General features: G+C 32.4%; 1 protein-coding gene across 3 annotated transcripts in view; it reads left to right on the top strand.

Moving 5' to 3' along the window:
* Window positions 1–26,441, top strand: part of Prr16 (proline rich 16) — a 287,956-nt gene that overhangs the window by 167,636 nt on the left and 93,879 nt on the right. Inside the window, exon 2 of one of the 3 annotated variants that reach the window (XR_007109198.1) lies at window positions 329–1,232. Coding sequence is in view for 2 of the 3 variants with exons in the window: in XM_047556774.1 (XP_047412730.1) it covers window positions 329–1,084 (756 nt within the window). In the remaining variant the exon portion in view is untranslated. Of the gene's footprint in view, window positions 1–328; window positions 1,741–26,441 lie in introns of those variants that run through there. The other 2 variants (XM_047556774.1, XM_047556773.1) reach the window with 2 other exon arrangements.

The raw sequence follows: 26,441 nt of genomic DNA, 5'->3' as shown, positions 1-26,441 counted from the left end.
TATTCTCTTAGTTTTACAAAGCAGTTACATTTTTACATCAGGATTCTCTTTGGTGGGTGTATCAGAACCAGGAATAGAATGTGCACATAAATAGTGTATTATATTCTAGGCATTTGAAATTGTGCTATCAACCAGTTAGCACTTTGCAGAATAGTAGCTGTTCTGTAAATTTATTGACTGAAAATTTGAAGCAGCGATGGAATGCACAGTTCAGTATCAGTCAGTGCTCCCAAAGCAGATGAAAGCTAGACAGAAAAAAAAGAAAATGTTTATAGCATCTTTTGTTTTGAATCATTCTTCAACACAATTATCTTGTCCTTTCTACCAGGTGGTTGACCAGATTGATACCCTGACCTCTGACCTACAGCTGGAGGATGAGATGACCGACAGCTCCAAAACAGACACGCTGAATAGTAGCTCCAGTGGCACCACAGCCTCCAGCATAGAGAAGATCAAAGTGCAGGCTAATGCACCACTCATTAAACCTCCAGCACACCCATCTGCTATCCTCACCGTCCTGAGAAAGCCAAACCCTCCACCACCTCCTCCACGGTTGACACCTGTGAAGTGTGAAGACCCTCAAAGGGTGGTGCCAACTGTCAATCCTGTCAAGACCAATGGCACCCTTCTGCGGAATGGAGGCTTACCAGGTGGACCCAAGAAAATTCCAAATGGAGATATCTGCTGCATACCCAATAGTAACTTGGACAAGGCTCCAGTGCAGCCTCTGATGCACAGACCTGAAAAAGACAGGTGTCCCCAGGCAGGGCCCCGGGAACGAGTACGGTTTAATGAAAAAGTGCAGTACCATGGCTATTGTCCTGACTGTGATATTCGGTATAACATAAAAAACAGGGAGATCCACTTACACAATGAACCTCTCCACCCACCAGGAAAGATTCCTCTCCAAGGCCCTCCCCTCCCTCCTCCACCCCACCTCCCTCCTTTCCCCCTAGAAAATGGGGGACTAGGAATAAGCCACAGTAACAGCTTCCCCCCTCTCAGACCTGCAACTGTGCCTCCTCCCACTGCACCAAAACCACAGAAGACCATCTTGAGGAAATCAACCACTACAACAGTGTGATGTATGCCATTTAAAAAACTTTTTGGTTTTATTTTTATTTTCTATATTATAAGCATAAAATAATAAGTAATGAGCACTTTCTACTCAAGCAATAAAAAGCCCAAATAAACTAATCCTGCATTCAACAAAGTGGCAAAAAATCCACCTGGTAAGTATTCAGTGCATTGCTTATGTCCTGAGTTAACATTATTTTAAATGAACATCATCAAAAACTGCAGAACAATGAAGCATTTGAATGTGTTGTTTTTGCACTTGACCTATGACAAACTGTGACCTTCAGATTTCAAATATTTTGATTTATAATGAGAGATGGAATTTCAAATATTTTGATTTAGTAATAAACTCACAGCATGATCCATTTTATTCATGCCTAACTCATCTATGCATTAAAAACATGTCATACTCTTAACTTTGATCTAATGCTTTTTAATAAGAAATTTTAATACAGAAGGACTATTTTATTAATTTTTCTAAAGATGTTTGTCACTAGTTTTGCATTATTAAATGCTGAGGATAATATCAAAAGTTTATTTTCTATGCTATACAATTATTCATTAAATGTTCAGCTATATGTGTAATAAAATATTTTGGTCTGTGGAAATGAATGTCAATAAAATAATAGTAAATAATGACAAAACCAAATGTTCCTCAGAATTAAAATGAAGTATTGGTTCATTTAATTCCATGTTAATATTCATCACAGTGGGTAGCAACTCTATCAGGATTTGGAGAAGATCTCAGTGAGTGTATGTCAGAGTTTTCTAAATTAAATGTAATCCATGTCATAAATGCTTCTACACATTCGCATATTGTCCACGTCCATCGTGGTATTTTAGGACCTACCTGTTGAACGTTCTCCATATTGCCAGGCCCAATAAACTCTCCTCACACTCAGCATTCTTCCAGGATACACTGAAAACCAGTAAGTGGCAGATGTGGAATATTTTGCCTCCTGCACCAGCAAGTTCTCTGCCTCCCTGAAAGAACCAACATTCACAGGATAATCAAAGGAAAAATATAGATGTTTCTGGTAATAGGATGTGCTCAGCCTTGGCCTGAAGCTATTTTTCTTCACAGTTGAAAGATGTCTCTGTGCTTTTCCATAGAGTAAAAGAGGGCATGTTTTTCTTCTATAATCATATAAAAGTTCTTTTCTTCGGTCTCATTTGACAACTTAGCAAACTTGCCTACCCAGGAACCAAGTTTGATTCCCAATAGCATTGATTTAACTGAGAAGATGTTTTGTCCCAGTAGTAGAATGTGTTCATTTCCCTTAAAGTTATGGTGAAGAATGGTGCCTGAAAATAACTTGTTCCAGAGTAGAGAGAATTGCTGATGGAAATTTGTTCATTGTGTAAGCTAAATATTGTGTAAGCTTATCCTTTTGAATATTCAACTCTTGATTTTAAAACTTTAATTTTTGATGCTACAGAGAGGGAGTCTATAAACCTTTCTTTGTTGTCTTTTCTCAGCTATATCATGGTAATTTGGTATACTGTTTTAAAAACTTTCTATTAAGAGATGATAGTTCATTTTGGATAAAAGATGATAATTCTTTTTGGATGGAATATGAAAATAAAATAGACTTTTAAAGACATGATCAAATAAGTTAAAAGCAGAATGCTAAACTTCTACTCAGCCTGCTGTTTTATGTTCATGCCTTGGACATGAAGATAATGCAAGCAGAATAATACAATGTTTCAGAAAGTTTTAAATCGTAAGAACAATAATCAAGAAAAGCCATAATCTAAAATATATTAACTGTATAATCAATAATTTAAAATATATTACATAGGCAAATGAATGATTGACTTGCTAAACATCAAAATAATATACTTTTTACTTCATGCATTCAGTCTTGATAGAATTCAGGATTTTATTATGTTTCTTGTTTTAAACAATTACTCCCCTTCATATGTCCATCAAGTGCTAAACCATTCAAGATTATGAGCAATCATAGGAGACATAAACTTTTCTTCTTTTAGTTCATCTTCCTTCCTTAGTAATTTACTATGAATTAATAACCACCATAAAGTTTGAGACCTTGACCCTTGCTGAGGTCTGGAAACCAAGCTGGATCCCAAAGTAGAGCAATCTTACAATCACTAATCATCAACAGAGTAGATAATTTGCTTGTAATAAAGCAAGTCGAATAAGTTGAAACATTCCAAACTGATTAAAGCGGAACATTGAGTCATATGTCTAGAAAAAAATCTCAGAGGTTCAAATCCATCTCTCTTCCTCAAAGTGTATACAAAGTTTCCTCCTGAAAGACCATATTTTTCTTTTTGATTGGTGACCTATACCAAAATTTCACTCATTTTTAATTCAACAAATTTATAACTAATCAGTGGCCTAGAAGTTGAGTTGACTCTCAACCCCAAAATGTTATAAATTGTTGGTTTTGCTCCTTCATAGGGTTTATTTATTTATAATCCACTCTAAAAGTTACAATACAAAAATATTGAGACTTTTGTACTCCAGATTATTTTATTAATCTATAGGTCATATCATACCATTTTGTCTTTTTGACCAACTGATGATTTTGCAACATTTACTGAAGCTTGATTATATTTTAAGTAAACTTATGAAATATGGATAGTAATTAATATACAGCATCGTTATATTTTCCTTGGAAACCATAATTAAAATGTCATAGATGGCAGCATAGTTTTTATGATCAGCCAACATGCTTTCAAATTTAAATTTTGAGAGCAAGAACTCCACATTTTCCTTCAAATAATCATAAAACATAATATCTTTCCTGCTGAAGAACCAAAACTGAAAAACCTTCTGTAAAATGCAAGTACTTCTTAATGATATGCCACAGAGATAGTGCCCATACTCTTTTGATAGTGATGATCCTATGAAATGTAATATGGTGATACACTGCTTATGATAATATTCATTCATAGTTTAAAAATAAGTTGTATTTCAACAGGCATGGCACTCATTATTTAAGTTAGAATAGGAAAGATTTTTGTCTTTTTAGTTTAGACATTATTTTTCCATTTTTGGAGGTTATTGTATCTTTACCAATGAAAGGTAAAAACATTGATCAAAATTCTTATCTATATTCCAAAATTTATAAGAGGTTATAAAGAGAAATAAAACAAATACTTTTACATCATGCTTAAGGCTAAATATAAAAATATCTTCACTGAATACAAAGGCATGCAAAAAGAAAAATTGTCCACACTTCCAATATGATATAGTATTCATACTTCCCCTTATTAATTTAATAATATCCTGGGAAAAAATGAATCTTTTCGTAGAAGAGTTTTAATTAACTTAAAAATTTTTGTTTGAATTATAACTGCATCATTATTATTTAATGAATACAGGAATAAGTCACAGTATTTTATGTGACCTTCTTTAGACAGATCTGTAATTGCTTTTAGCATGACTAAACAACAGCCACCCAGTCTCTGAAACTATATGAGACCTTTAATCTGTAGATCCTAATTATAGATCTTTCTGGGTGCAGTGTGAAGAAAAATCTGAGTAGTTCTGCACATAATTGCACTAGGAATGTTATAATCAAGTCATGAATCACTCCTTGCCTGATTTTTCCCCCATAGACTATATGTGATAATCCAATGCTTACTCTTATAATTATCTTGAAGATTTGGTTTCTTTCTCCTCATTTTCTGTTGGTAGAAAATTTTTCTAAAATGTACACTCAAAATTATAGCAAAAGACTACATTGATAAAATGCCTGTTTTCTAAATGAGGAAATGATTTATGAGCAATAAAGTTCTTTAAAATGTCATATCGCATAATTAGGTAAAGTGCATGGAGTCTGACAATTACTAGACATTATCACAAAATCACATGACATTTTCTGGTCAATGGGTAGCTATGACACTATAATTATGTTTTTAGAGTAAACATTTTGTAGCTTTGGAATCCAGCTGCATGATTCTGAAATAATGATAGACATGCTACTGTTAGGACACTCAGAGGTGTTGAACATAAAATTGCAGTTAGTTACATCTTTGTGGAGCAGTAATTATGTAGAGTGTCATTTCTTTTGAATCCCCTAGATTTATCATTCTCATCTTTGGTGAGAAAAAAAAGTAGAACATAAAGAGGCTTTGCAAGTAGCCCCCTCTTTGAAATGAAGTTAAATCCACATGGGGCATAGCATTATCTGAAGTCCAAAGGGAAATAAGAAGGAAATATTGTTTGTACCTTGTAGAGTGAACAAAATAGGTAGATTAATAGATTAACTTCTCTCTGAAACATTGTGCATATTACAAGTACTCTAATAATAATGTATAAATTAAGTGTTTTTATCTTGGTTTACAAGGGTAGAAATCCAGCACCTCCATTTTTGTATTTTGCTGAAATCAGCTGCTTATTAGGTACAGGGTTGACATTTGGAATTATATGACTCTCGAGTTTTTTCATCCCAAAACATCACCATTTAATTGTGTTCTTCATAGCCCTGAACTTTGCAAATCCTTCCTTTATTCTGAGAAGTTATTTTGACGCTTGAAAAGGGTTATCTAATGTTGTTTTGACATTCTTAATGTATTTGATCTTTGCAGAACATGAAAGGGATTTCAGGCAATTTAGTTACCGTCTAAAATGAATGAGCTCCTGAATAATACAAGCCTCATTTTCTCATGTATTATACCAATCACTTCACCTTTCAGCTTTTTTCCCCCCTACAAGTTCAAACACTATTATTTTGGATCTTTTCTCTAAGAAATTCTATTCTCTAGTATTCTTGCCATTGACCCTGAATGTGACACTCTCACTCACTGGTATTTCATTTGTGAATTTCATCTATTTAACATTGATCCCGAGAACTAAAATAGCAGTGGGTTCACTCTATGGAAACTTTAAAGAACCAGTGCCTTAGAAACATCCCTAATAAAAGTATTTCATCCTTTTGGTCTTAGATAATATCTGTGATTTTCCACAAATTGATAAAGTAATTGTCAACTCTTCTAAGCACTAACAGGGATTTGAGACCAGTTAAATGAATCAATGTGTGCCTACTATTTGTTGGGGTTCAAAGTGCTAAAACATGATATCTAACCTTATCAAAGGTTTACTTTATGCCAAACACTCTTCTCAGTGTTTGCATACATTATTTTTCTTATAAAATCATTTCTTGTTCAACATTATTACCTATATTTTACAAATGAGAAAACTATGACACTGGAAACTGACTGCCAAGACCTTATGATTCCATAAGTAGCCAAGCCAGGGCTGTGAGGCAGGAGCCTTTCCTTATAGCCCACATTCTTTACCACTTTCCAGAACTGATTAAAGTATCAACCTTGAATTGTACACAGGAAATCTATAGAAATGATGGTTATCATTTTTTGAACTTGCCTGAGAAAATCATTGAAAGATGTATAATAAGAAAACCTAAGAGTATTTCTGTATTAGTCCAAGAAGACTAAGCCTCACACTACAGTAGCAAATAGCCACCACATCTCAGAGGCATGAGTTGTTTCTTGCTTCCCTAAAGTTCACTCTGTATCTAAGTGACTCTCTCAAGTAGTCATTTAGCACTGCAGGGTGTGTTGATTTTGTGGATGCACATTCCTTTTCCAGGACTACCAAAACACAGAAGGGGTGACTGCAGAAATCTATCTCAGCCCCTCCATTCTTTATCAATTAAAACTTGTCACACAACCTTGCCTGTAGTCCCAGTTTGCCCAGAAACAGGAGATCTGCACTGGAGTGAGCCCAAGGCTTGCCTACCATCATTTCCAATGAGGTATTTTTGGTTTTGTTTTGTTCAATGAATAATATAACTATTTTGTAGACTTTCATAGACTTCCTTTCCTTTTCAAAGCACTTGATGTTCCTTGAATCTTGCCATGAATTAAGATGCCATCTTATTTTGAACAGAGATGCAGAGAAAAGAAACAAACCTGACGACAGCCCTGTTAAAAGCTGAGTGGGGAAATTGACATCTGTTATGGTGAGGGTTGGCTTTTTTATAGCCTTAAACTTCAAAATTTAAATTCTGTCTGAGAAGAGTTACCAACTTAGATTTTTTTAAAAATTCAAACTTTCATACTGAATTCCCCTTTGTCAAATTTCTAAATAAGTAACTTTACAGTAATTTAGGTTACTCTATGAATAATTGTCCCCCAGAGGATGCATGAAACTAATTTGAAGATGTATATTCATCTATCTAGAATACTAAAAGAAATGTATAGCCCTAATACTGAAATTTAGTTCATCGATGAAGAAAATTATGAGGTATATGTAATATTAATGTAGAAGACAGTACATTAGTATAAAACATCCATTTAAAACCAGGAAATCTGGGTTCGAGTTTTAATTTTATTAATTCTCAAGTATTCCTGAGCAAATTACTTCACCAGGCCTGAGGTTTACTTTAAAATGAAAATAGGGCTAGAGATGTAACTTAGTGGTAGAGCAGTTGTCTGGTATATGTAAGGCCCTGAATTCAATCCCAGGTATTGCAAAAAATAAACAGAGTAAAATGAAGATAATGGTGCTATTTTGTCCTGTTTGTTTGTCTGTTTGTTTGTTTTCAAAGTAATGGAACTGTCGAGTCATTATGTATGTATTCTGAGCTTGTCTAATCCTGCACTATAAAGTAAGGGACACGGAGAGTGAAATCAGTGTAAGGGTGTTGTCTGTAATTGCACAAACCCTGATCAAACTGCTAAGGCACCAGGACACACACTTGAGTTCTTTCCTGGGCATCAATGCTGAATTGTAAAATAGATGAGGCAATATACAAAAGCAGCTTCAGGATTTAACAGCTCTTCAGCCTTCAGAGTTATTGGATGCACAAAATCACCAAATTATTCTACCTTGTTCTTTATGTATGTCAGAAACTCTCATAGGGTCCTCTGCACTGAATCTAATTAGGATATGTGTAGTAGGATAGCTAATTACTATTTATCTTAAATTACATTATGTAACTTACATGGAATGAAAGCTCTTCTGTTGACGCACAGTGGGTTACACACATAGTTTAGGTCAGCAATACATTTGTTTGCTCAAAATCACATTTTTTCCAGCTCATGTCCCCTGCTTCCAAAAAAAAAAAAAAAAAAAAAGAACGTCTATTTCTCTATTCTATTTTAGCTACTCCTTTATTAGGTCTTGGTCCTGCACTTGTTCCCAAATTGCATGATTTCACACTTTATTTCTTACATTATCATTAACATTGATAATAATTTTCTATCCCCCACTACTCAGTCCCCTATTTTCCCCTGCATTCCTCCTCTGAAGGGTACCGCCCACCAGCTTGTTAGGAGGCCCTAATTACTTAATGACTGTGAAAGTGTTTTACTAATAGTAAAACCATTAACAAATGTAGATCATTATTTTTAATTTGGGAAACTTCTTGCCAAATTACTCATGTTCCTTGTTAATCTGGTGGGTTGTTTTGTATTTGCCTAGGTTAATGTTAATGATATATTAATCTTCTCATTTAAAAAGTTATTTTTTCATTTAGATGTTTTAGTAGTTACTATTATCAAGCAAACCTAATGATTATTTTTAGAAACTTGCCAGTTCACACGTACAAATCTTATGTTTGATTTATTAAATTTTGTGAATTAGCAAGTCAGGAAATGAACATGATAGAAATTGGAGGTGACTACGACAACTAGCACAGTTTATTAGTGTTTTGACAAGAGTAGCTTAGTTTTAATTGCTTATGATAATATACAATAACAACACATGAGTGAATTTCTTTAGAGAATAATTTGTCAAACTAATTAATTTCTAATACCACTAGACATCTATACAACTTCTAAAAAATGCTTGTTCAAATAAGAGATTAAATCAAGTTTTATTTCATAGAATGTCTATGTTTATCAGTGATGTTTAAAAATTCTGACAAAGCATGAACTATTGCTTAGATCTAATCAAAGTTCGTAACATATTTGAATACATATTTCAGGGAGGTGCCTTGCAGAAGGATTGAGAACCCAAATCCTGTAGTCACAGGAACTTAACACTTTTATGTAAGGCAACAATATTGACAACAATAGTCTTAAATGTCATCTGGTTCTGTTATTTTCTATTAATTCAAAACCACCCTTTATGATAGAGTATTTGGATTTGTTTGACTTCCTTTTAAAAAACGTCACAGTTGCATCAGATAATGACTATATTTTGCTTATTATTTAAAATACAATAATGAAATTCTGTATTTTCAGAGACTTCTGTTTCTAAATGGACTTATCTGTTATTACAGTAAATTTATATTAAAACAAACCCTCCTGGCTTCTGTCCTGGCACTTCTGATGTTTGCATTTGCCACTTTCCTGGTCACTGGACCTCTTGCTTGAGTATCCTCTGCTCCATTCTGCTGATTTCTAATAGAGAAAATTTCCTTTCATCATTTAATCACAATCCAGAAGATGTGATGGTTTAGGATTTTCCGCTACTTAAAATTCTTAACTCTGCACTTGTCAGTTTTAACAAAATCCTTTCCAAGCCTTGTTTTAGGGCATTCCAGTCAATACTAATAAAATTGCTCCATCCAAATAGTCTACTTACTGACACCTCAGTCTTGCCTTGCTCATTTTAGATTGCCCCACCTAGTCTTGGACATAGGGCTCTAGCCTGAAATCATGTTATGGTTTTGTAAATCTTACTCTGTGCATCTCTACCATGTATCTGAATCCTTTCATAACTTAAAAAAATCAGTTATGAAGAGGGCGCAATACAGGTACATGGATTCACAAAACAAAATCCAAATACATATATAGAAAATATAACCAACAAATAATTAAATACATTTAAATTTTTTTAAAAATCATGTATCTTCTCTTAAATTATCAGTATTATTGAAGACATTTATCACACAGAATATTAGAGTTAAAAGGACATAACAATCAAATCAATTTTTTCCTTTTATAAGTTGTAAACAGAACTCCTTACAATTTAAATGAACTTGTGTGTATCTATGCACAGAAATGTGTTCTTTCACTTGATTAAAATGTATTTGTGTTAACTTAAAGCAAGCAATTCTTTATAAGAGATGGATCACTACATATTAATGTATCAGAATCTTGGCACAGATGAAATAAGCAAGAAAATTTGTGTTAATACAGTGCAAACACATGCAAAAAGTGCTCAGCAAAAAGAAGGGAAGTTAAAATAATTGAAATTATGAAATAAACTGTCACCCAAAAACATGATAAGTATATGAGGTAATACAAATGCTAAGTAGCTCAACCTAGTCCTTGAATGTATACATATTCCAAAATACATTTTATTTACATCTTATACATGCTTATAATCCCAAGCATCTTAAGGAGACTGCGGTGGGAGGATTTGAGCTCAAGATAGTTGAATAAATAAGACATAACTTTCTTAAGTTCATATATATTATGTATTCGTATTAACACAAATATTTGGCATTTACATGTCAGTGAATCTTCATATCACATACAGCTACAAGAATTTGATCTAATTAGAATGTTATACTCCATGTATGTATATGTCAAAATACATACTGTCATGTATATCTAAAACAAAAATTGTCAAATAAAAACTTAGGTAGAGGAATAAAAAGTACAGGAATTAAAATTTTATACTTAAAAGTTGGTCCAAGTTCAATGGAGTAAATGGAGGTTATACCATTTAATTAAATTATGAAAGCTTAGATACATTTTTATCACTTTAAATAAAAACATTTATTTTTCTTGTTTTTTCTTTTAAATTTGAAGATAAACCATACTTTGACTAACAATGTGTAGAAAAATCTGCTCTTTCCTTCCAGAGATGAATTGAACTGATAAGAAGGATTTCAGAGACAGATCTGATGTATAAATGTTCTCATAATACTGAAACTTTCAATTAGGTTTATATTTATTCATTAAATTGCACTCATTTAAGACCCATCTTATCCTAAACTCTATCCAAATCTCTTGTGATGTAGATGGGACACAAAACAGTACTTCCTATTGACATGGGTTTCCACATTAGATTCAAAGATAAAAATAGAAAAAGTAAATAGAATTTATAGCTAGACTTGTACTAGAGGTATCCTGTTAAATTATGCCAAACTTATGTACTTACTGGAATAAACATAAACGTGCACAAAGTTATAAGAATTTTCGGCCCTTTAAGGAAATTCTAAGAGTTTTTGCATGGTTATATTCAGCATTTACATCAACTTTATTTTCTAAGTTTCCTGTTTTATTTCATGTACAGTGCCTATCTGGATCATGCATATGGAATATGGGGAATTCATTCTTCTGTTTGATGAAATTACAAGGATACAGCAGCCATCTCTCTCTTTCTCTCTCTCTCTCTCTTCCATATATTATATGTATATAGATAGATATATAAAGGCTAAATTATATATATTATTCTATAACTTATTCTATAAATTATTATATATATTATTCATGTTATATAAATTATATACATATATAACTATATAAATGATTACATAGTTATTATATAAATTTTATAAATATTTATAGAGAGAGACTAAATTCATTGAAGAAACAATCAGGTGTAAAGTGCTTTATTGATTACAATTTCCTGGTCTTCTATAATTTTCTATTGCTTTTATTTAATGCATTTTTCCTTACAATGTTTGAGGAGATTGCGGTGAGATTTGAAAAGACTATTTTTGTGTCTGTAGTTTCCTGCCTAAGATTTCCTTATTAATAGTTTAAAATTGTGACATTTACTTAGCTTAGAGTTATAAAGGTCAGTACTCATAAATTTCCCATTGCATGAAATGAAGGAAGCTGTTCTGGATTTCTTGTAGCCTAAGGTCAATATAAATAGCTCCTGATTACTTGATATGCACTAATCCTTTAAAGAACAGGGAGCTGGAATTGGATTTGGCAGCATGTACTACCTCAAGCTATTTTAGGGATTTTTCTAAAATGGATCAGGTATTGATGATGCAGTCCAACTTAAGTAGTCAAACACAATTGTTATTTTTCCCTTTGCTGTCAAAATTTAAACACAGAAGTTAATATAAAAACACCTTTCTCCCAAAAGATCACTGCCTTTTAAACTCCTTTCTAAACCCCATAGAGAAGTGGTTTCTTAAAGAAGGAATATGGGAATCAACACTTGAAAGTCGTGAAGAAGGGTAAGGACATGTGTAGATCATATGCAGACAGTAATGTGGGAAGCAAAATTCCTATCTAATCTTGGGTCTTGGAAATGGGCAATGATGGGGCGGGGCAGGCTTCTATGAATGTGGAAAATGACTCCATGGAAGTTCTTCTCTCCCCTCTTTTTCTGGCCTAGGAAAATCTGCAAATCTGAAGGGATGTAAGGTTTCTATAAAATTGTGGTGCTAATTGCATCAAAGAGAACATAACTTTAGTTTCCAGATGGAGAGATGAGCCAATTTGAGACTATAAGTTCTAAAAATTCCTAGCATTTTATAGTAGAGACACCAGTGCACCACTGTATTCAGGAATATTTCAGATCTTATGATCCTTTTTTCTTTCCTTTCCCATATATACCAATGTGGATTTGAGTCCTGTGTAAACATCAGATTTACCCAGGAGGCTGTAAATCCTGAGCTTCATTCTGGAACAATTAAATCAGAATCTCTTTACCCGACCTATTACCCAACCTAATTCACTAGTAGGCTTAAAATTACCTAGAAAATTCTAGTATATCAGCAGGATTAGGATTCATTGATACTATACAGAGACTGGTACATCTGATATTATTTTATTCTAATAGAAATAGCATGAAATCAGTACTTACAAAGATACCTTATTTCATCATATGTGTGAGAGATGAGAATGACTTAGAAGTATTTATTTTAAAATTTATGTGGTGATTAAAAATGGTGTTTCCTTTATTGCTGAATTCTTGAATTAGAGATCTATTGAGGGTCAATTTAAAGTGGGGAATATATGACTTCTATCTTCTTCCTTATTTTATAATTCAAAGACTCAATATTTTTTCAAAAACAGGAAAGTAAAATTTAATATTGAATTGTTATTAAGAGCAAAATTGAATTTTATGCATTTCAAAACTATTGTTAGGTATCAATATGCTTTACTTCTGATTATGAAGACATTTTAGTGTAACTGAAAATAATTCATTAACAGCTTTTAGTCAGATTTGCTGATGGTGTGGTTATGCTAATGTAACAAATATAATTTCCTGACATTGGTAGAAATTTTGTATTTTTCATGATTTCCTGGAATTTCATAGTTTTCATTATTTCCCTAAACTCTAATTACTTTAAATCATGTTGATTAGTTATAATAAATATATTTCTTAGCATATTCTAGATGTACTTTAAACAAATTTTAAGTATCTATTTATATTTTTCATTTTTATTTTAAGGTAGTGAAAATCACTTTTCAGTTTTCCAAAAATATAATATTTTTGTAGCTTCTTCCAAATTACATTTTCTACTAAATTGTTTTTATTTATATTCAGCTTATCTTTTCCACACTAGCTTTAGCAAACTTAAAATTTTCTCTATACTTTTGTTTTTAATACTGTTTGGCTAAAGTAAGAGGGGTCATATTTGGACATTCAGGATATAAGTTAATGAGAACATGGTGATCATTAAAAATTCAAATTCCATAATAAATACTAAGAATAGCTGCAACTGTAAGCAATTCATAGTCTTCTCTGACCCTATGGCAATTATCCTTATTTGTTTATTTTTGTATATAGAGAAAAAATAATTAGAATATACTGTAACCCACCCATCCCCCAAATCAAATATTCCAACAGAGATCTCTATATGTCATTGTTTATTTCAAAACAGAAAATCCACTTTTTCTAACAAGCTGTTTTTTCACATTCTCTCTCTCTCTCTCTCTTTTTTTTTTTTTTCAAACTGTTTTTATTGGTACATTGCAGTCATGTATAACAGTGGGTTTCACTGTGAGATATTGTTACATGTACCACTCTCTTTAGGACTATGTCAAAAGAATGGCTCCTAAATTAAGAAAATTAAATGTCAAGGAGCAGAGAAAATTTGCAATTGAAAATTTTCTAAAGTAAATGCTCCAGGGAAAGAGAGATCAGAGGCTAGCCAGAAGAAAATCATTATGTTTATAAGAGTTTGAGGGATGCTAAGGTCATGTTTCTCACCACCCAGGTAGATGTAACTCCTCTTCTTGCTTGCTCTGTGTCTTCCAGCTATTAAGTGACAGAGCTGAGCATGATTATATTCTGATCTCTTCCAAAATCTGCTGTCTTCTCATTATAGTTCTGTCATGTAAAAGTCCCAGGCTAGAGGAGGATGTTGGCCCATACGGGAGGCATTGTCTAAGAGCTTCATAAATATTTTCACAAAGGTCTTTCAACTCTTTAAGAAAAGAAAGCTTCTCTCTACAGAAGATCTGTTCATTGAAACTATCATATGGCACATGTCTATAGTTTTCAGCAATCTGAATATTTCATTGATTTAAAAGTAGATACAACTTTAGAGCAGAAAGAACCTTCTAATCTGCCTGTCTTATTTTGTTATTTATTTTAAATAAATGTTTCTTAAGGACTACAAGCAATTTTCTTAGGATATTTGTGAAATAGCTCTAGGAAAACTTCCATTTAGCCTCACGAATGAGAATTTGTTCTGTAGGACTCATGAGTTAGGCATGACCTTTGGTAGGGAGAAAATGAAATGAAGAAAAAATAAAGAAAATAATTTCATCAGAAAAAAAAGCAGTTCCTTTAGTTCAAACCTACAGGGAAACAAGGTATAAAATTATCAAGGATTCTGAAGAACAAGGGGCTGTTCTGTTGTCTGAGTTAGGCTTGGCTGTTGGAAAGATATTCTAGGCTCATATCCATGTGATAGACTTTAGACCAATGGCTCAATGAAACTGGAGTATTTTTCCTAACTGGTGCTGTTCAGTTTTTAGTTTCTAAGAAAAAAAAGTACAAGTTTTTGTGTTCATGAAAATATTCTATATTTTTGTTTAAAACAATGTGCCCTGATTTTTTAATGCATCAGATGATAATCACCCGATTTATCAGTTTCTGATCACAGTAGATGCAACCTCACCCCCCAGTAAAATCTCTTGAATTTAGTAACTGCCAGCATTATAGTTTCTACTTTCCCAGTCATGTCTTTACTATTAAAAAATAATAATAATAATAATGTAGTCAGTGTTGTTCATTATTACTTGCTTTTAATCTTAGGATGTGGGAAAGCCCCTATTTTGGTAATTAGCTTATCAAAAGATTAGAAAATTCCAATCAAGTATTTTAGACATAGATATCAATTGTTTATCTCAAGTTTTCAATAGAAGGGTGATTACGTGCTTTTCTTCCATTGAAAGAATTGTTCTCTTTTATAATAGCCATATCGAGCTCATGGTTGGATCGTTTTTTTAAAATTTGTTTTTATTTTGTTTGTTCTAATTGTACATGACAGACTCTTAATTGTCCAGAAATGATGTCCTTAGGATACCTTACATGAAATTATCTCAAGGCATCTTTGCTTGAACGTGTCAGTGTTCTGATAAACTTCCATCAGGAAAAGCTAACAATATTGCTATTACATGGGAAATAATAGGGTAAGCATAAAGGAGATTCTTGCAATTTTATGTGATACAAGGACCAATTTTCCAGTACTATAAGCACTAGGAGAAAGATTATTGTGGTTTGTATTAAGTGTGTCTTTTTCAAAACCCAAACCTAGAGATAAAAAGACACCAGAATTAAACTATATGCATATGCAGTTTCAATTTAAGAATTTGGGGAAATAGAATTAAAGTGACTGGGCAATCTCAAACATAGTTAGCTTAAATTGGCATTTGGTTATAATGGTATCCTCCAGCCATTATTAACTGATCAGCTACAAATGATGCCAATACTTGCAGGGCTCTTTTGCAATGGGGAATGTATTTTATCTGTTCAAAATAGTTCCTGAATTTATTTTTACTTTTTGACAATTGTTTTAAAAAAATACTTGTAATTGTATTCAGACCTATCTATGATGGTCTCTTTCTGAGATAAATACATAGAAAACAAATAATTTTTATCAACACAAAAACCCCAAATAAAATCCTTTGATCTTAGCATGGTATTTCAAAACCAGACAATGAACTGATTTAAACAGACTTATTATGGTGAAGGTTTGTTTTTACATTCACAGTGATCTGTTACAAGTTGATACATACATACATATATATATTATATATATATTATTATATATTTTATATATATATATATATATATATATATATATATAAAATGGCTTTCACTTGTAAAAATGTTTGTATTTTTTACTGGACACAGTGGAGCACCCCTGTAATCCCAGCAACTCAGGAGATTGAAGCAGGAGGATCACAAATACAAGGGTAGCCTCAGAATTTTAGTGAGACCCCGTCTCAAAATAAAAAAATAAAAATAGCTTGGAGTATAGGTCAGTGGTAAAACACCCCTGGATTCAATCCCCAGTACCAGGGGGAAAATGTTTGTACTTCTTGAAACAAAACCAATTTAGAAATATCATATCCTTCTCCAAATAAGGATAGTGTTCTGCCATGATCACTGAACCTGAATAACTTGGTCCCTCCAGACAGGGTCCTACAAATAATGCTGTCTCCCAATGAGGTTCTTGCAATCTGTATTTTGGAAGGAAGTCTTATGACTTACATTTCCCTTATACAGTTATACTTTCAGGAGATTCTTTCAAATAGACTGTAGCATTTAAAAATTTTTAAACAAAAGAACAGTATAAAAGTAAATAGAATAAATAAAACTTGGTGAATTATTGAGGAGATGTGACACTGGAATATCATGTACATGTATACCCAGATCAGTATAGACCTCAGTGGTTCATCCCTCCTCCAAATTCCAGGTAGTTTTGATCTGTTCTGACAAAGATGGAGATATAGGAAGTCTCAAAGGTGAGTGTTTCTGCTAGGCTCAATTTCTAAGCAAGACCCAGTATTATTATGACCTTTAAAAGGTATAGAAATAGGTGTTTTAGAGTTTAGAGATTATTTGGATTGAATTTTCCATTAAACATGAAGAACTTAGACACTAAGAAATATAGAAAATTTCCCTAAGGTCTTCAGATGTCTTATGACTACAAGAATTCAAAATGTTTAACTCTAGTCTGGTATTCTGTTGCATTATAGCATCTTTCACCTATTATTCCAGAGGAAGAAAACAACTCACATGGAATTTGTTGTGAAATAAATGTATTAGAGACCAGTAGAGAAGTGATTTGGGTGCACTCACCACTGGCTCAAAGCAAAGAAAATGCAACTTACATTTTTTTCCAGCGTGCCAATAGACATTAGAAGGGATTTAATAATTCAGTTGCAACTGAGAAACGGGCTGATAGGGAAAAAGAAGTTAGATCTTTGTATAACATGAAGGTGATGGAGAGGGGTGAAGACTCTCATGGACTATACTCTTACCTTCAGAGACTCTTACTATATAACTTCATACATTGTTAAAATACCACCATATCCTATTTTAAATAGAATTTGTTTGTTGTTAAAGTTTAGATAGGAGACTAGCATTTTTTTATCTGTCTAAAATTGACTGGTTTGATTGACAATTATCTATAATGTTTTTATAATTGTGTACATTTCATAATCAGAACTACATTGAAATATTCTCTAAGTGCAGATATTTTTTAAATGTAATGTATTTTATATGGACACTAAATTACGATGAATGAAGTAAGCATAATCATACATTTTGTAAGCAGGTCAATAAGTTTATTTACTTTAATTTTCAAAGGTTTTTATCAAGTTTATTATTTGGGAGAAGAAAAAGGAAATCACAATTTTTGGTTACTGAAAAATCTCATAGGCTTTAATTACTCTGCCAAAAATAGGCAGTGTAAAAAGTACCAACTATGAGGGTATGTAAACACCAGGAATGCATATTGACTTCCTGAAAGCATTAAAACTGAAAATATGTTGCAATACCTAGTTAGCCATCTTGCCTGAACCATGGTGTGAAGAGCCGTTCACCACCGTTCTCCTAGCACTTTCTATTTCATTATGAGAAAAAATGTCTTCAATACTTATTACTACTGTGGTTATCTATCCCTCCTGCAGCACATTATTCCAAAATTAGTGGCATAAAGCAACATGAATGTATATTATGTTATTGTTCTAGTACACAGAGTCTGAAATGTTAAGTGTACTAAAATCAAGGAGTCAGCAGGGCTGTGTTCCTTTCTGGAGGCTCTAGAAAATAATCTATTTCCTTTCTTTTTTTTTTTTTTTTTTTTTTTTGCTTCTCTAGGTAGCTTTCTTTTTCCTTGGCTTTTGGCCTCTTCCCCCATCTTCAAAGCCAGCAATGTCCATTTGAGTCTTTCTCACTTTGCATCTCTCTAACTCTGACTCTTCTGTCTCCCTCTTCAATGTTTAAGGACACTTAAGATTGTATTGAACCCACATGAATAATCTGGAAAAATTTCATCATCTCAATGTCAGTAGATTAGCAACTCTTATTTCACCTGCAATCTTAATTCACCTTTTGTCATATGAAAACATATTCACAGTTTCTGGAGGTTGCTGTGTCGAAGTCATTATTCTGCCTGCCAAACTATAATTATTTTATTTTTTCCTCTTGTTTTTGTGTGAGTCCTGTCAACAGACAAATGGAGAGTAGTAATCATGTCTTTTTTTTTTTTTTTTCATTTGTTAGTGGTCAAATATTGGTAGAATGAAGACTGAATAAATGGGTAAAAAAATATGGAGTATCTAACTTTCTATTTGATATGGTTTTAGCATGCCTGATTAGAACTACTTTTCTATCTTGATTAAGCTTACAAGAATTTGAGATTTATACAAAGGTCCAGCATAAGGGTATTTATTACTGAAGAGAACTAGATTGGAGATTGGTTTGTATAGTCCTGTGGATACACTTCTCTTGAATTGCAGACAATTGGCCATCAGGTTTAAAACTGACTGATGCTAACCTGTGGATTGGAAGACAATGATTTTGAAGCATGTATTTGACAATGGGTTAATATCCAAAATCCATTAGAGATTCACACATCTCAATATCAAAAAACTCACATGTGACCCAATTTAAAAAGAAAGAAAAGATCTGAGTGGACACTTTTCCAAAGAAAACCTGTAAATGACCAACAAATAGAAGAAAGGAGTTTAACATCACTAATTATCACTAAATAAACCATCAGAGAAATGAGATATCATTTCATACCTGTTAGAATGCTATTGTCAGAAAGACCACTGATAATTGTTGGTGAGGGTATAGAGAAAAAGAAGCCCTTTATACCCTTGGTGAGAATGTAGATTGGTATAGGCATTATGTGATGCAGCATAGAGATTCTTCAAAAAATTAAAACTAGGACCACAATAGGATCTAGCACTCCTTCTCACAGGCAGATACTCAAAGGAATGAAATCAGTACCTTCGAATCAAACCTGCACTCCCACCTTCATTGCTGTATTATTAAAAATAACCAATATATAGAGACACTACTGAACACACACACACACACACACACACACACACACACACACACACACACCAGGATATTATTCAACCTTAAGAGAGGAACAGACATTGCAATTTGTGACAATATGGGGAAAACTGGAGTACATTATGTTAGGTGTAAATAACCAGACACAGAAAATAAAACACTTCATACTCTCACTTATTATGTGGAATCTATTTTCATTCTTTTGAAAATATGTTCTTGTAACCTAGTGTGGCACATACATCTATAATTAGTGCATAACCAAGACTTTTAACTTCCTTTCATGAACTAAAGGAGGAATATCCTGATCAATTTAGGAAGGTTCTCAGGTACACAAGAGAACTTTTTTCTAAAATAAGAAATGGTAAATATAAAATGCCAACGTTACTTTTCATTATCTTTGTAGCTCTTTGTTTTAGAAAATTGTAAAATTAATACTATATGAAGTAAAAATTTAAAATATTTGAAAAAATTTGAAGATATGATCTAAAACTCTAGAATTAAACCATTCCTGTCATGGATGAGGAATCTAAATCTAAAAGGCAGTAAGTTGCCCAAGTTTCCAAAGCCCTTAGTGGGTCAGAGTAAGAACCTGACATTTTTGCTCAGTAGTTTAATCTTCTGACCAATTGTTTTTGTTATTGGTTTTATACCTTTCATTTTTCCTATGTGATATCATTTTGAAATTAATCAGTTTGGGTTCATACAGTGTGGATACTTTAAAAAGTATAGTGCTTAATATATAATACTATGATAAATATAGCATTTTGAATGTAGCTTGATTTTAAGAAGCTACTCTTTTCCAAACATTTCTCCTATATCAAATTCCAAATAATAAATTTTACACTATGTTGCCTTTATAAGAAATAGTCAATATATTGGTCCTGTTTAAAAAAAAAAAAAAACAAGAGTAAAGTGCTCACTTCCAAGACCTATGAACTTTCCTTGAGTCTCAATTTACATAAGTAGTATTTTATAATTAGAAAACAAAAAAAAAAGAAAAATTCTTTTGACTTGTCTTTTTTTACAGATAAATAATGTCTTTTTTATGCTAGATATGTCTATAAATAACAATAGTAAGCAGCTGAAAAGAAGTGACAATAGAAGTTCATGTGTTATTTTTATATCGAATTCTAAGCAATTTCTTAAAAATTCTACCAAAATCAAACATAGAAGTACATAATGTAAAATATATAATTAAAACTAAATAAATAATTAAATATTTAAGTAATTTTTATCATAACACCTTTTTTCCACAATTGATTTATGTTAAAAGGATAAAGAAATTGTATTGATTGCCTGGGTCTGATCTAATGCAGTAACATTTTTATAATTTCGAACTGATGCATGCCATACTTTATGATAACTATAGATCTTCATTATTAGTGGCACAAGGTACTTCAGAAGAGCCCATGGAAGCTATTTTGATGTTAATGTTTCACATTTATATCTGTTACTACTAAATTAAAAATATGTAGATACTTGCACATGTATCTTTTAGGACATAACTGGGCTCTACATTAGCTATAAATAAACATTTCCAATATTAATTCAGATGCTAAAATTAAAATAAAATATATTATTTATCATAATTCTTAATTTAATGTGTTAATATGACCTCTATTTAAGAATACTTTATGTTAACAGAACCTTGTCAATATAATCTGCTAATCTAATCTAATACCACATTATTTTATGCTATAATATTCTTATAATCATCTTAAAAATTAATCAAAGAAAAACAGGTAAATGCAGTGGTAGTGTGCATGAAAATCAAAATAAATTAACTATCTGGTAGGTTTCTTTTGTTATTTAGGTTGGAAAAAGCTCCAAGACACACTCCTTTTTGAAGTTTGCTCCTGTTTCTCCCTCCAATCTCTTTTCAGTTTAAGAGTAAAGAGGAAAAATACAGAAACATTCGAAGGGGTCACAGCGTTATTCCTGTAGCTCTTCTCTCTAGAAAGTAGATACAGGAGCCATCTCCTCTATCTCCCTTCAGCTAGCCATACACTATGAGGATCACTCTCCATGAAATTTTGAACATCAGATTGGCTTTTAGGCCTTAGAAGCAATAAAAAGTACAGCCTCCAATATGACTCACCTGCATCTGCATCACAAATTAAACATAGTATATGACAAATGGAAAAGTCTAGAAACATTTCCCCAATAATCTTCTCCCAAGTCCTTGCTACATACATTCAACAAGTATTTATTGGGGTCCTTTATCCAGCCTATTTCTAATTCTCTCACCTTCCTTTACTTGGTGACAGCATCACTGACTTACTCCTGTTCTTACAACTGAATGAAATTCGACCTTTTTTTTCTTTATTCCAACTTACCTTTCTATATATTTCCCTTGGCAATTACCATGTTCTTTACCTACTCAGTAAGCTACTGTCAGACCTTGCAGCACTTTAGAATGTCATCATCCCATGTACATGATTTTCTTCTTTCATATCCCAACTGTATCACCAGTTTTATATAACTCCTTGAAAAGAGAGCACAGTATATTCTTCCTGTATCATCAGAGGCTAGCATTATTCCCAGAGTGCATGCAAAACTTAATAGTGTTTTAATGAGTATGTTGAAAGTACATGTGAGTGAATGAATCATAATTTCTGAGCGTTTACTGTGTACCAGGCAATGTGCTGAGAGCTGAAGGTGAAGGAGATGGATAATTTACTCCGTGAATTTTCAGTGATTAACAGTAGTTGTTGTAAACATTTCACCCAGATTCTGACAATTGTTTTCCTGTTGTAGTGTTTTATTATTGTAATGTTTTGATGACTATATTACGAAGAACTTTCCTATATTAAGAACTTAGAATATCTGTCTATTTATAGGATTAATGGTTCAAAAGACTTGAACAGTTTGGGCTTCAATTATTTATTTATTTTGCACTTTTCATGTAAAATCAGGAGCTATAACTAGTGACAGATTCTTATATATATTTTTGGCCAGAGGAAAATGTTTCTGAAGTGAAATATTATATTCGTGTGTATTTCATTTCTGGTGAAGTCATTATTCCTTATTTTTTCCTAGTTATCCTTGATCATTTGTTTTAAAAACCTCTGAGGAAACTCATGAGTAACCTGATAAAAATAATGATTTGATTAATAAACTCAAGCAGAAGAGATTTGCATAGAAACCACAAAGCTGTTTCCTACACCTGTGTATTTTCAATTTTCTACTTACCTATTGGCTACAAACAAAATTGAAAGTCTGTCTATCACATATGCAGGCACTTTCTTCCTGCCTGGCAATAATCTAGAGAGATGATGACATTTGACTTAAAAGGAGAAAGTCCTAATAAGAACCTCATGCAATATTTCCTTTGTGAAGAACTTGAGCAATATCCATCTGGTGCCCTCCATAGCACTGTGCTCTTTATAAACCAGGATTTGAAATAAATCATACTAATCAGAATGATGAGCATATTAATTAAATTTTAATGTCAGGAAGAAAACTTTATGAATAACTTTAGAGCATTTATCCTGTAATAGCCCAAACAAAATAGAAATAAGTATGTGAGGTTTGCTTTATATATTGAACATGTGCCTTACATTCAAAACTAAAAAAAGAAAAAAAAATAGAGTAATAGCAGTGAAAAACTTTGCATTTTTCCTTTGTCAGTCTAGAAATGCATTGTTATTATGACAGAAGGTAAATGTCTTATGGATTTTATCTGTCATCTTTATAACACACTTCACTTGTTCAAACTTTGATTATTAGAAGTTTGTATTGTATATGTGCTATCTCAGAAATCCTATAATGTGCCTCTCTGGTATATAAGATAATATTTTTGCTAGTTTTTCTGCCTAATATTTGCTAGTTTTTCTGCCTAATGGTTAGTGAAACCTAAAGTTTATCATTCATTTAATATAGTTGAGGGCCTGCTTAATACAGTGGGAAAATCTATGTCATATAGGACACAGGTTTGACTTCCAGTATCAGAAAACTCCAATGAATTAGGTTTAAACATAAGGAAAATCAATTACCTTTTATACCAAGAAACATATGACTTCAGCTGCTAAGTAATATAAAGAAGAAAACAGTCAAGTCTCAATAAACCTTTTCCACATTTTCTTCTGACTTCTCTTTGACCAGCATTGTGTCTAATCCTTGTCCCTAAACTTTTTCACTGTCCCTAAACTGTTTCACTGGAAATAGAGGGAGCTACAATGTTTAGTTACCATCCACGTTTTACCCTGGGAGGAAGGAGAGAGTCTGTCACCTTGCCCTGATTACACAGTGTACATAGTAGACCTAGAATATAATCAGGGCTATTAAGGGTTTTAGCTTTTGATAGGCAATACACATTACCTCAGAAATTAATCTAATCCTAGCCCTAAAGGATGGGAAATGGGGGAAAACTAAGAAGACAATAAACAGTCATAAACAGTACTATGGTTTGAACCACTAATACAAGTGTGTTTGAAAAGTTATTGGGATTCTGAAGAGAATCACAAAGAAGGAGCATACAATTTTAGATTAAAGTTAGCAATCTGAGATACTGCAGCTGAGGAGAAGAGAGGACAAATATTATTGCAATATGATGATAATTGCAATTCAGTGAATGTGCCATGGTTTGCAATTTTCAATGTAAATTTTGATAAAATTATGTAAAATATTTTAAAGATTTTTGTTGCTGTTTTAGTCATATTATAATTTTAATCCTCAAATGAAATGCAGTAACTATATACTTTTCTTGGGACGTAAGATACCGATACAAGATAAAAAAAAAAAAATCTGTATCTTCATAGTAGTGTTGAATTTTGTTATTTAAGACCCAGTAAGTTTAATACACCAGAATTATAATGGTAAAGGTGACAGATGATCACATTATTACAGATAGATGACACAGGATTGTTGTTTTGACCATATGTGATGTCAGATGGATTGCAGGAAATATTTTACTCTGAGATTTGTATTGGTTTACTAAACATAATTAAACATTGCACAAAAAAATAACACCGTCAGGATAATTTTCAATTATACAGTCACAATATCACAGGTTTTTTTTAACATTTTCTGTTTTATTATCATAGAAGGAGAGAAAGAGTATATATGACAACATTTTGGATTTGAAATTTATATGTACATGAAATCAAAAGTACTATGATTTGAGACATGTTATATAACAACCAAAACAGCCAGTTACTGTCTTATAAAATGATGTTCCCAATTCTGGGTGAGACTGGCAAGTAGCATGGCAGTTATAAGAAAAGAAATTTTAATAGTTTCAATTTTCTGTATATGCAAAAGTTCTAATAATAGAGATTAAGGACACAAATTTTATTATTTTGGGGCACATTTTAGATACAAGTAAGTTAATTTTAAAAATTATTTGGTCTCCCATGTGAATTTATGTTGAGAATTGTATGCATGATTGTAATTGATTTTAAATTCTTGGAAATTGTATAAAATTCATGTAAAACAAAATATTTTCAAATTTGGTCTTCATTTGGAAGCACACATGGAATATGTTGACTAAAAAATAATAAAAAACAACAATAGCAAAATCAAAAACCTTCTACAGAGCCCTACATGTGGTAAAAGGTTTTATCAATTACTTGATTAGATACAGACCCAAAGTAAAAAGTACTTATATTTCATTGTATTGGTATTTCATTTTGCTGACTGAGGCATAAATAAGCAATTCTCAATAGCCTGTGAGAATAATGCTGTTGTCTTTTCTCTCCAAATTCATCAGATGGGGCCTCCAGGTCTTGGAAGGTGTCCTACCAGCATATGGCAGATTTTCTACTTCCATTTATTTCCCTCATTTCCTCTCTCTCTTTTTAATTTCCATTATTCTTATTTTCTTTCCTTTATCATTATCCCATTATTTTCCTAGCAAAAAATGTTAATTCATTAAGTTTCTTTTTGATCCATTACCATCTTCTTCATCTGTTCCAAAGTGAAATAAAAACTCCTAAAGCTTCTACACACATAAGAAATTAAATCCTCCAAGCCTCTGACATGTTCTTGACTTGTGAGAGATTGATAATAAAGCTCTTATTCATTGACACATTACCAATGGTTCCAAAATTCATATAATTGGTCTCAATCTCTACCAATTTTGTTTTTCTGAATTCATTAATGTATATAGAAATATTTTTCTTTCTCACTTTTTTGTGTGAAGCGGGGACGGTTACTGGAGATTGAACTCAGGAGCACTCAACCACTTAGCCACATTCCCAGCCCTATTTTTTGTACTTTATTTAGAGAGAGTGTCTCACTGAGTTGCTTAGTGCCTTGCCTTTTGGGGGACTGGCTTTGAACTCATGATCCTCTGCTTCAGCCTTCTGAGTCCCTGGGATTACAGGCGTGGGTCATTGTACCCAGCCTCTTTCTCACTTTTTGATCAGGAATTATCAAGCAATGGGAATTTGGAAAATAAGAAAGTTTTTGAGTAATTGGCTCCAAATGACAGAAATGTCTGCATTATCTACAATTTTATTATACTTTTATGTTTATTTTTCTATGTTAAAGGCTAATGTTTTCTTAAAGCATAACTTGAAAAATTTTGTGATGGGGTTTAAAGATTTTCCCTCCATCATTTCTTTACTTAAGTGAAGTGCAAGTAAACATTTTGTAGTAAGAGAGAGAGAGAGAGAGAGAGATTTCAAATGCACTTTTCTTTAGAGTTTGTCAGTATGGAAAAAGAGGTCCCCCATATCTTAGAGAATCACAGCAATTAATTGGAAGTTAATGTATTAGGGCATTCCATAATTTCATCACTAATTGAAAGAGATTATGTTGGTGACCATCATCATATGGAAACATTTTATCTGTGCTCTTTTTCATCAAAATCTTCATTTCTTTTCTGAATTATGTATATAAGTAGGTCCTCAGTAAATAATTTTTGAATAAAAATATGTCAAATTTACTTAGCAATTCATTTATTAAATCAGACTTTATTGAGTGACTATTAAATAACACATTTTTCTAGACA

The sequence above is a fragment of the Sciurus carolinensis genome, chromosome 6 (assembly GCF_902686445.1).
Source record: "Sciurus carolinensis chromosome 6, mSciCar1.2, whole genome shotgun sequence".
Lineage (NCBI taxonomy): Eukaryota > Metazoa > Chordata > Mammalia > Rodentia > Sciuridae > Sciurus > Sciurus carolinensis.
Note: the sequence above shows the minus strand (reverse complement) of the source record. Positions and strands in the feature narration are given on the sequence as shown.